General features: G+C 41.7%; 1 protein-coding gene across 1 annotated transcript; it reads left to right on the top strand.

Moving 5' to 3' along the window:
* Positions 1 to 3,011: 3,011 nt before the first annotated feature.
* LOC146362022 (cytochrome P450 2J6-like) lies at positions 3,012 to 7,481 on the top strand. The gene is made up of 9 exons (XM_084922190.1): positions 3,012 to 3,556; positions 5,267 to 5,432; positions 5,520 to 5,672; positions 5,765 to 5,925; positions 6,021 to 6,197; positions 6,280 to 6,418; positions 6,530 to 6,717; positions 6,812 to 6,953; positions 7,059 to 7,481. The coding sequence occupies exons 1-9, from the start codon at positions 3,371 to 3,373 to the stop codon at positions 7,232 to 7,234; spliced, it is 1,488 nt and encodes a 495-aa protein (XP_084778316.1). The 5' UTR covers positions 3,012 to 3,370; the 3' UTR covers positions 7,235 to 7,481.
* Positions 7,482 to 12,592: the final 5,111 nt, after the last annotated feature.

The following is a 12,592-nucleotide window of genomic DNA, read 5'->3' as shown; positions in this document are numbered from 1 at the left end:
TCCTTCTCCCATATGCTCTTCCAGTATTGCTCCGTCTCCAGCCTTGGTGGTGCTGTTCTCTTATTGTTCCCTTGCCACTGAGAGTACACCTTTGCTGGTTCTGTGGAGAACAGCTGGTTTATTCTCCTGCCTTCTATCTCTCTGGTGTACCTCCTCAAGCGGCTGGCCAAGGCTGTGAGTCTTTGCTTGGCAGTTTCCAAGGCCTCAGGTATGGACAGTTTGCTGTATTTCTTATGCACCTTCTTTGCCGCACCTTTCTGCAACTCCGTTAGTTGGCTAACCTCCCTCCGTGCTGCTTTGATCTTGCTCTCTAGCCTCCTTCTCCATGGAGGGTACTGCCCCTTGTGGCTGAATTGGGATACAGCCTGTGTCACCTCTCCTCTGCAGCAGGCCAACAACCCACGCCCCCACCACACCTTCCCCACCGCCACACCGAGGCCGGGGACTAGGGATAAAGGGATCAATAACAATTTAAAATTTATAATTTACAGTTTGATTATTTAAAGTCACACACACAACCCGTCGAAAGGGGAGGGGGCCGGCTGCTTCCAAATAGAGCACATTTCATTTATAATGTTGTAAATCCAAGCCCATTATGTAGTCATGATTTGAATCTTGGGTTGTGTGAAATCCCAGAAATACACCTTAGACAAAGTGAATCTGTGAACTAAGGAGTAGGTCTGTTAGATTATGTTGTGGTGATCCTTGGGTTGGGGGATAAGTGTTCATACTGGAGTGCAAAATTAAAATCAATGGAAGATGGACAAGAAAAGTTCAAAGCCATCAGGTCCAGAGGGAGTGTTCACCTGGGGTGCCAAACAGGCTAGGACCGCCACTGCCGGGTGCTTCCAAAAACAATAGATGGGGGCCGATAAGTCTGGGGGCGATACACCTGCTGGGCATCACCTTGCTGTGCAAGTTTAAAACAATGAGGGTGGGGCGCGCAGTTGCTGAGCTCCGGTGTAACTGGCCAAGATAGGCCTAAGGGTCCGCTGTTGCTGGCTACTTCAGAAAACAGGCGAGACCCTGCCCGACTGGTACATCTGCGGGGCTTTTACCTTCTCGAGGAATTACAAAAAGAGCCGATACCGGCCACTTTAAACAATAGGTTGGGCCCTTGTTCGCATGGTACTCTCAACAACTAAGTGATACACCTATCTTTTGTCTTCCTATGGAATCACATGATGATAAATGCAATCCTGAACACTTTCAAACAATTAACCGGCTGTTGAAAAGACGGGGCGGGTCTGTGCGACTGGTTTTAGAAGTATCACTGCAGCGTTTATTTTCTGAAGGGCTGAATGTTATTTGCGACCATCTGTTGTGTTAAAAACTACTCTGAAACCATGAAACCCATGAAAATTCCCATTTTAAATAAATAAAATGCTTGCATCGCTGCATGCAGTGACATCAGAATCACAAAATGAGTGTGATTAAAACACAATTAGTTTGAAAGAGCGATACTGGCTGCTTTGGGGGAAAAGGTGACATAGTGTGCAACGTGTTGTAGAAGTAGCCCAATAGCGTTTATTTTCTAAAGGGCTGAATGTTATTTGTGACCATTTACTGTGTTAAAAAACTAGCTGGCTCTGTCTCCCTCTTAGTTCAACATTCCGAAATCCCGATTTTTTTTAAATAAAATGATTGCATCAACCCATGAAAGAAACCCCAGTAGATGCGTAAAAACTAGTTAGATTAAAAACTAGTGGTTTGATTAAATGAAACGCTTGTGAACAGGCTGACATTGCCCATTCAGAAGAAATTCCCATTTGTGCCGTTTTTAAAATAAAATGCTTGCATCGCTGCATTCTGAGACATTGTCAGAATCACAAAATTAGTGTGATTAAAATAATAATAATAATAATAATAATAATAATGGATTGGATTTATATAGTGTTTTTCAAGGTACCCAAAGCGCTTTACAATGCCACTATTCATTCACTCTCGCATTCACACACTGGTGGAGGCAAGCTGGTTGTAGCCACAGCTGCCCTGGGGCAGACTGACAGAAGCGAGGCTGCCATGTCACGCCATCGGCCCCTCTGGCCAACACCAGTAGGCGGTAGGGTAAAGTGTCTTGCCCAAGGACACAACGACCAGTTACAGAGGTAACACTGTTACCAACACTTTTGACTAGACGTAAATAAAAAGCATTCCAGCTTTGTTAATGCGCACTGTGAAGCACCCCTCCACGCAAAAACAAAGAATTGCTCTTAAGAACACATATGTCTGCATAACTGAATGTTGAGACACGCCAAAGCGATAAAATAGTTTAATTAAAAATCCTATGGTTTGTTTAAATTGAAACCCAGTTAAAAACACATAAACTCATATAACCTCTCTGACGCCATGTGTGTTTCCACATGAACTCGCTATGGGGCGCCGTTTGTAAAGTGAAACATGCTGAAATTAACGGCAACATTTTTCCACATTTAGCTCAAAACAAGTCCTTTTTTACAACATTTAGTAAAATATTTCTAACTTTTCATATTTAAAACAGAATTTTAAATGTTAAATCTAAATGTTAAATATTCAATCTAAATGTTAAATGTTAAATCTAAATATTATATTTAAATCTAAATCTAAATGTTAAATCTAAATGTTAAATCTATATATTATATTTAAATCTAAATGCTAAATATTGGACTAGTGCCATCGTATTACTACTATCACAGATAAATACAACAAAATAAAATGATACTGAAATGTGCCTACAACATTGAGAGTAAAATCCTCCTCTATGTCCCTTAATGCTCTCTGGTCACTATGGTAACGGGCAAATATTTCTTTCAAAGTAAGACAGACAACTACAACACGGAAAAAGACCCAGGGAAACCGAGTTAACGATAAAAACCCCGAAAAAGATCAATTTCACCCCCGAGCCTCAACTCTCACAGCCCGGCCGGTACCAAACTGTTATGATATTACTTCAGGGAGCAGACATGACATCGTCTTAGGTTTTAGCCATCACTTTTTTATTATCTCCACACCACCCTCCGGTGGCTTCCACATGAACTGCACCTTAAACAACAACTGTTCACTCATATCATGACACAAACGACTCACGGACAGGTACCAGTCCGTGGCCCAGGGGTTGGGGGACCACTGCTCTAAGGTGATCATTTGGGGGGAGGCGCCAGAGGGAGTGTTCGCCCAGGGCGCCAAACAGGCTAGGACCGCTACTGACTACATCACATTCACCTTTGTTTACAGATAAGGCTCATATATAAACTTTGTGACGCCTGGTCTGTCCTGAAATTCTACATAACAAAAGGAGTTAACCAGGCGTGTTGTTATAAAACCCTCTGTCATCCGCGAGGACGCACATAATACAGATAGTGTACTGCTCACGTCTTCGCTCTCTGTAACGATGTGGTTTTCCAATTTTGTGCTGAGCACTGAGGGGATTTTACTTTCATTTTTCTTTATCCTTTTGATCGCATACTACTTCAAAAACAGGAATCCAAGAAATTTTCCGCCTGGACCTTTTGCTTTACCTCTCCTCGGGAATCTTCAGTTTATTGGCAAGAAACATTTGCATCTTTACTTCGCTGAGGTACTGATTCACACTTCTGTTACATTTAGTATTGAGTGTACTTTGTAGTATAGCTTTGTTTGTTTGTATGCTCTTGTGTGCTGGTGTGTTTGAAATTGAGATATTTATTCAATGTTCTATGGAGGGAAATATGCCTTAAAAGGGTTTCAAATCCGTAAAACAGTTTTACGTGTCTTCAGATTTCTGTGGATTTGTGTGTGGATTGAAGCAGGCGCCTGTCTGTCCTTAAAGGTTACACCCAAATCATTGTACACATTTGTAAATCTTAGTTTACGCTTGTGGAAGATATCGTACGCATTTGAGGCAGATTTCTCTTCTCTCTTTATTTTTTACTGAAACACGGAAGGAAGGACAACTGCATGCATCGATGCAGAGAATATCAGAGCCATGAAAACTAAGGGCGCTTTTACTGTAGCCCGACTCAGTTAATAAGTTTGTAAACTTGTAGCTTTTCCACGTAATTTAGTTTGTTTTCACACAGCGAACAAAAATGCTTAACCAAAAAACACCTGTGAATGTCTCGATGCATGTTCGAAAAGGAAAGGAAATCAAAAAGTGGATTCTGTTCATCTGGATGAATTTTCAGTGGGATAATTCGTTGGTCACTCATGGAAACACCTTTCTCAGTCTCAGCTGAATGCAGGTGTCGTGCAAAGGTAATTATCCCCGACAGAATTTGTTTCCACTGCTGGACGGAAACAATCTCTCTCTCTCTCTCTCTCTCTCTCTATATATATATATATATATATATATATATATATATATATATATATATATATATATATATGAGAGAGAGAGAGAGAGAGAGAGAGAGAGACATTTATATATAGAGAGAGAGAGATTTATGTAGAGAGAGAGAGGGGGGAGAGAGATATTTGATATCTGTATGGTTGCCATATATGAACATATAGCTTATATAGCTATAAGTGGACAGGCCTCGCCTGCATAAGAAATGGCTTATCAGACAATTGTCCCATTCAGTTTGAGGCAGTGAGAAAGAGGGGCTGAATATCGCCACCTGGGATGGCTGGAAGACTGTTTACTTGGCCTAGCAGGGCGAAGGACACGCACACACATACATATACACTGATATGCACACACTCATCCCCCATCCCTTTCCAAACGCCTTCGACGCTTATTCCCTTCCGATGCTGCACCCTTTACCCATCCCTGTTGCTTGTCATGTGTTTCTTTGGTGTATTAAGAGTTTTTTCATGTGCTATGTGCAGAGGTGTTTTTTTCTGTTCTCAAACTGATCTCCCTGTTGGAGCTCAGTCTGGGGGGAGTTATTTTTTCTCCTTATCTTTCCTCATGTGGTGCATTTTCGATTGTTATACCTCTCTGACCTGTCTTCCCCATGTGATGTTTTGTGTAATGTATGTATGGTCGGAGGGTAAGATGGCGCCGCCATTGCGTGCAATAGGTCGGCAGCCTTGTGAAATTTCCCCTTGTGGGACTAATAAAGGTATATCAAATCAAATATAAAATGGGCTGGACGTCCTAAGGAGCAACACAAATACAACGCTTTTGTAAAACCCCTTAAATTAAAGTCTGTACTTGATTGATTGATTGATTGATTGATTGATTGATTACTTCACATAATGATTATTTGATCTGTGGCTGTGCACAGAGGGAAATCTACAAAAATTGCACCTTTGTCCAATAAATTATGGACCTAACAATATTGTTCATGCTTGTGTTTTTTTGTAGCTGGCTGAAGTCTATGGGAACGTGTTCAGTTTCTGCTTCGGCAGGGATAAAATGGTAATGATCTCTGGATACAAGATGGTAAAAGAGGCTCTTATGACGCAAGCTGACAACTTTGTGGATCGACCATACCGTGCCCTGGCTGACAGGTTTTACTCGGGACCCACAGGTTAAGAAATTATTCTCTATTTCCTCTCATTCAGCGCAGGAATTGTTTCCCAGTTATTAACTCCCAAATCTGCATGTTTGTATTTAGAGGGTCTGTTCATGAGCAACGGTGGGAAATGGAAGGCACAGAGACGCTTTGCTATGTCTACATTACGAGACTTCGGCCTGGGGAAAAAACGCATGGAACAGTGTATCTGTGAGGAGATCCGATACCTGCAGGAGGAGATAGAGCAGGAGAAAGGTGTTTTACATTAAGGGGAACATAAGCTCACAATCTTGCACAAGGGAGCAAAAATTTACCTGTAACAATTGTCTCTTCTTCTTCTTCTTCAGGTAAACTTTTCAGTGCAGCAGGTCTCTTCAACAATGCTGTGTCTAATATAGTTTGCCAGCTGGTGATGGGGAAAAGATATGATTACAGTGACCACAACTTCCAGCTCATGCTGAAGTATCTGTCTGAGAGTCTTCAGTTGGAGGGCTCTGTATGGGGTCAGGTAAGTGAATTTCAGAAAGTGAAAAAGGGACAGCAGTATGGCATGCGTGGGATTTGTCTTAATCATTTATAAATTTAACTTCCTCTCATCACCAGCTCTACGACTCTTTCCCTGGAGTGATGAAACTTTTGCCAGGTCCTCATAACAAAATGTTCAGCTATTTCGACATAGTCAAAGATTTCATCGCTCAGGAGATAAAGAGCCACAAGGAGGACCTGGATCACAACAATCCAAGAGACTACATTGATGCTTTCCTTATCAAGATGGAGAATGTATGTGGACACTGCATTGCACAAACTGCACTCTACCAGTTACTGTGACTGTGTACTGTAACTTTTTCATTTGTCTGAACAGCTCAACAAATCTGACCTGGGCTTCACTGAGACCAACCTGGTTATGTGCTCTGCTGATCTTTTCCTGGCTGGAACAGAAACAACAGCCACCACTTTGCTGTGGGCTCTGGTTTTCTTGATCAGAAATCCTGATATTCAGGGTGGGTGACATGCTGGGCTTCATATGTTTTAAAGTAGCCAAAACATAAAGCCAGCAAAAGTAAATATTTCTCCCACAGTTAAAGCTGAACTCCTTTAATTCTCTTTCACAGAGAAAGTCCAGGCAGAGATAGATAACGTGATTGGACAAACTCGCCAGCCTTCCATGGCTGACAGACCAAATCTGCCCTACACTGATGCCGTCATCCACGAGATTCAGAGGATGGGAAATATTGTTCCTCTCAATGGATTCAGAATTGCCGCCAAGGATACAACCCTGGATGGTTACCACATACCCAAGGTGCATGCAATATACATTTTAAGCTTCACATGTTTGTTCTGTCAGGTGTTGTTGTTAAAGTGCATCTTGTTGTTTTCTTGTCTATTTTTTCTAGGGTACCAGTGTGTTGCCTGTACTCACCTCTGTGCTGTTTGACAAGACTGAGTGGGAGACTCCAGACACCTTCAACCCAGGACACTTCCTGGATGCTGATGGGAAGTTTGTGAAGAGAGAAGCATTCCTACCTTTCTCTGCAGGTAAAACCCACAATGAGTGTTTTGTTTTAGCACAACCTGAACAAGAAAAAAAACATCATCCACAGGTTGTAAACCTGCACGTGTATATGTTTGTGAATTCTTCAGGGAAGCGTGTGTGTCTTGGTGAAAGCCTCGCCAAGATGGAGCTGTTCCTGTTTTTTGTCGGCTTGCTGCAGAAGTTCACTTTCTCTGTTCCTGATGGAGTGGAGCTGAGTACAGAGGGAGTTTCTGGAATTGCACGTGTGCCTGAACCCTTCAAGGTTCACGCCAAGACTCGCTGAATTATGAAAAATCTTTCCAGTTAACCAACATGTAACAGTCTAAGACTGTTAGCCGTCATTAAAGTAATTTGATAAATGTCTGTTTTTTGTTACCATGCGTAGGGGGTCATCACTGTATGATTGCTGCCTTTAAAATTGACGGATTCATTTTTTATCCGTACATTTTATTCAGTATGAACCAGTTATGTTCCCTTAACAATATTCCTTCAGTACCAGTATTATTAAGAAATAAATGCTATAAGATATGTACATGATGCATTTTATTAAAAACATTTGCTAAAAAAGCTGTGTTGGTTTTAGAACAGTGAGAACAATCCATGTATTGTATTACATGTAGGCTCAGGACAACAGTGCGAAAAATAGAAATTATTATTGGTATTGTCATCTTTTATAAGACACAGATCTACATTGACTTGAGGTAAAAATTAAAAAAAAAAAACAATTATGATTTCTTTTTTTGGGGGGGGGGCAGTCACATTAAAATGTTTGGATATCTTAAAATACCAGAATGATTGAACAATTTTTATTTTATTTTACTGTTTAGCCTTCTAAACAAATGAAGACTGATAAGTTTTTACTGGAAAATATGTTTCTTGTGGCTGAAAGCTTTTTTCACAGACACAGAGATTATTATATCCACCCAAGTTCCGAGTCAGCGGTGTACCAGCCCATCTCTAACTAGGAAGGAGTGATTCAGTCACGCAAATCTTCTGTACACAAATGCAGTACATCAGCAATAAAGAAGTAAAACCATCATCTCAGCCACACCTGGGTAATGTTTGCTTTCTTTTTCTTTCACTGGGTCTTTTCTTCAGCAGTGGGAAGGTGTGTAGGAGACAGCAACATTTTGCCATGGCAACATTACATACCTCTGGTCTGGGTAAGAGGCCAAAAGGAAAGAGTATTTGCCATGGAAGTCATACACAGATACACATACATTGATCATTATGAGGAATCTGACTCAGATGACTCTAGGATGGTCCATATGGGTTCCTGTAAGATGCAAATAAAACTATTTTGTATGACCACATTCAAGCATAAAGCCGTTTTTGTACACATTCAAGTAAATTACTGAGACACAGTGTGATTCAGATGACTGATGCAGATCAGTGGTTATTGTTCCAGTGAAAGTGCGTTCTTATAGAGAATATTGTGAGTTAAACCAGCAAAACAACTTCCTTATTTCCTCCCCTAACAGTTCAATTCAGTTACATTTAATTTTATTTATACTGCGCCAAATCAGACAATAGTCACCTCAAGTTTTAAACTTAAACTCGAAAGAAAGGATACCTGCCTCCCAAATCCAAACTGTGTGTTGGTTCCACAGAACAGGGGCCTGAAAACTGAAGGCTCTGCCTCTTATTCTACTTTTAAATACCCTAGGAACCACAAGTAAGCCAGCAGTCTGAAAGCAGAGTGCTCTACTGGAGTGATATTGAACTATGAGGTCTTTAAGATACGATGGGCCCTTATATGTGATGAGAAGGATTTTAAAATCAATTTAACTGAAGGGCTTTCTAGGAGTTTTTAGGACCACACATCAATAATGAATCACAAGTCCAGCCTAGAAGTAATAAGTGCATGAACTAGTTTTTCAGCATCACTCTGAGAAAGGATGTTTCTGATTTAAGAGAATTAAATTTTTCTTGTAATTGTGAGAAAAGTCTTACATATTGGTTTAATGTCACCACTGAAGAACATATTCTGGTCAAAAACGACTCCAAGATTCCTCACAGTGTTACTGGAAGCCAAGCTAATGCGATCTAGAGTAAGCATCTGGCTAGATACCATATCTTTTGAGCCGAGTAGAATAACTTTAGTTGTATCTGAATTTAAAAGCGGGAAATTATCCAGGTCTTTATGCCTTTCAGACATTTCTACAATTTAAATAATTGATGTGTGTCAATTGGCTTTATTGACAAATAAAGCTGGGTGTCATCGACATCACAATGAAAATGTATGCTGTGCCTTTTAAATGATACTACCTAAGGGAAGCACTGCACCCAGGCTGAGCGGAAGAGGCTTCAGAGAGTGGTCAACACAGCGCAGAAGATCATCGGCTGTCCCCTCCCCTTTGTCACAGACATCCATACATCCGAGTGCAATACTCACAGAATGTCACTTTTTGTTTTATTGTTTGCTTGTTTTTACCATTCACTAACCCTTAAAGAACAGGGGGGAAAGGTTCCCTCATGCTTCTACAACTGTGAAACCTGACTGTTACAACTGAGCTGTTGTCCTGGGAGACCATGGAGGCCTAAATAATACAGAATCAGGGGGGAAAGGCAGTCCAGCTTATTATTCCATCAGTCCATTTTCTTCTTCCTATCCATTTCAGGGTTGCAGAGTTGCTGGAACACAGCTCTCTGTGAGAGGTATGGTACATCTCTTGTCCTATGACAACTCTGCATAATTACACAACTGTACATAATAGACCAAATTTAATCAGTTAATCAGACCACATACATATTCCACACTGAAAACTTCTTAGCTTTACAATAAAGACACCTTATGAAACACATCTGATTTTGCAAAAGTGTTCATTCATATAACTGACAGTTTCAATTTACAAAGTTAAATTCTTTTATATATATATATATATATATATATATATATATATATATATATATATATATATATATATATATATATATATATAAAGATGAATAAAGTTTTTGTGAAAATGACTACTGAGTCCGGTGCATCTCTGGAGGCCCCAGGAATGAAAAGAACCGGGGTAAAACTGATTTCCCAACAATAGATAGATAGATATATAGATATATACATGAAACTGCAGAATCAATCTCTTAGATTATGTTTTTTCATCAGTGCGTTACATGTACAACGACAATAAGGGGATATTCTATTCTGTTCTATTCTATGAGGTGAAAGGTTCATTCATTGACTTTGAATAGATTTCATCATGCAGACACAAGGGAATGCGGTGCTCTTTCAATGTCTCTCTCAACCACCCAGGTTAGGAGGGAACTGAGGAGGATTAATGGCAAGAAGGCAGCGGGCCCAGATGGCATCAGCTCGAGGGTCGTCAGGTCCTGCGCGGACCAACTGTGTGGGGTGATGGAGCACCTCTTCAACCTGAGCCTGAGGCTGGGAAGAGTCCCACAGCTCTGGAAAACCTCCTGTGTTGTACCAGTGCCAAAGACTTCACGCCCCAAGGACCTCAACAGCTACAGGCCGGTGGCTCTGACATCCCACCTGATGAAGACCCTGGAGCGGTTGGTCCTGGCTCAGCTTCGGCGCCTGGTGAGCTCATCACTGGACCCACTTCAGTTTGCCTACCAGCCTGGCATTGGAGCGGATGATGCCGTCATTCACCTCCTACATCGTTCCCTCGCTCACCTGGAGACCGCTGGAAGCACTGTGAGAATCATGTTCTTTGATTTCTCCAGTGCCTTCAACACTATTCTTCCCTCGGTCCTAAAGGACAAGCTGGTGAACTCTGGAGTGGACCATCACCTCACTACCTGGATTTTGGACTACCTCACCGACCGACCACAGTATGTGAGGACTCAGGGCTGTGTGTCGGACAGGGTCGTTTGCAGTACGGGGGCCCCACAGGGAACGGTTCTGGCTCCGTTCCTCTTCACCATCTACACTGCAGACTTCTCCCACAATTCCACCCAGTGCTTCCTGCAGAAGTTCTCTGATGACTCTGCAATAGTCGGCCTCATCACTGATGGGGACGACAAGGAGTACAGAGGACTGACCCAAGACTTTGTGGACTGGTGCCAGCTGAACTACCTCCAGATCAACGCCAGTAAAACCAAGGAACTGGTGGTAGACTTCCGCAGGCACAAGCATTCTCCACTGCAACCACTGAACATCCAAGGTATGGACATTGAGGCTGTGGACAGCTACAGGTACCTTGGTGTTCATCTGAACAACAGACTGGACTGGACTCATAACTCAGACGCCCTCTACAGGAAAGGGCAGAGCAGGCTGTACCTGCTGCGGAGACTCAGGTCGTTTAGAGTGGAGGGCCCACTCCTGAAGACCTTCTATGACTCTGTGGTGGCTTCTGCTATCTTTTATGGTGTGGTCTGCTGGGGCGGCAGCATCTCTGCCGGGGACAGGAAGAGACTGAACAGGCTGATTAGAAGGGCCAGCTCTGTTCTAGGATGCCCTCTGGACCCAGTGGAGGTTGTGAGTGACAGGAGAATGGTGGCTAAGCTGTCATCACTGTTGGACAACATCTCCCACCCCATGCAGCAGACTGTGACAGCACTGAGCAGCTCCTTCAGTGGGAGACTGCGGCACCCACGGTGTGGGACAGAGAGATTTCGCAGGTCTTTCCTCCCCACTGCTGTCAGACTCCACAATAAAGACTTTAACTGATCAAACACACACATCCACACATGTGCAATAACACTAAGTGCAATAATCTTTTCTGTCATCATTGTATTTTTACTCAGTTGTATATAGCATTTGTATTCTATTTTTATCTTATTGTATATTTATTTTATTTTATTCTACTGTATATAGTATTTTATTTTATTCTATTCTGTACAGTTGTGTACTGTATTTATTCTTATTGTATCCTAATTTTTGCCTCATAACTTTTGCACTGTCCACTTCCTGCTGTGACAAAACAAATTTCCCACGTGTGGGACTAATAAAGGTTATCTTATCTTATCTTATCTTAAACACAGGCTGTTGTGAAAGCGCTGTATCACCATCACCTTTAGACTCAGATAATTATGAGCCTTTTCTTGACTCATCTGACCTGAACTTCTGGCTAACAACCCCCCCCCCCCCCCCCCCCCCCCCAAGCGTGACAGGCTTACAAAACCACGGCTTTGTGCCTGGAAAAGACAGATTACAGACTTTCAGCTGCTGCTGTCTCTGTCTTTAACTATGTGGTTTTCCAGCTTTTTGCTGAGCACTGAGGGGGTTTTACTCTCTATTTTTTTATTCCTTCTGATCACATACCACCTCAAAAACAGGAATCCAAGGAATTTTCCACCAGGACCATTTGCTTTACCCTTTATTGGGAATTTCCAGATTGTGGACAAGAAGCACCCACACATTTATTTTACCAAGGTATTGAGTCATACTTGTATTATGTTAAGTGGATTCTAAGTATTGAGTGTCATTGAGTGTTTATAGTACTGCTTTGTTTATTTGGACATATTGTTGTGTGCTGGTGTGTCTACATGCTCTACTTTCAAGACAGAAACTGAGATGTTCATGTTACACTCACAAATAATTCTTATTTCTACTTAAACACAGGGAGGAGAGAATACTTCAGAAACAAGTCCATTGTTGTGGAAATTTATTAACAAAGCCTGCAGACACGATCAGCAGTTAAAACCCAACACTTTATTTCCCATGCATGAG

The sequence above is a fragment of the Perissodus microlepis genome, chromosome 23 (assembly GCF_051167445.1).
Source record: "Perissodus microlepis isolate ML-2025 ecotype Zambia chromosome 23, ASM5116744v1, whole genome shotgun sequence".
Lineage (NCBI taxonomy): Eukaryota > Metazoa > Chordata > Actinopteri > Cichliformes > Cichlidae > Perissodus > Perissodus microlepis.
Note: the sequence above shows the minus strand (reverse complement) of the source record. Positions and strands in the feature narration are given on the sequence as shown.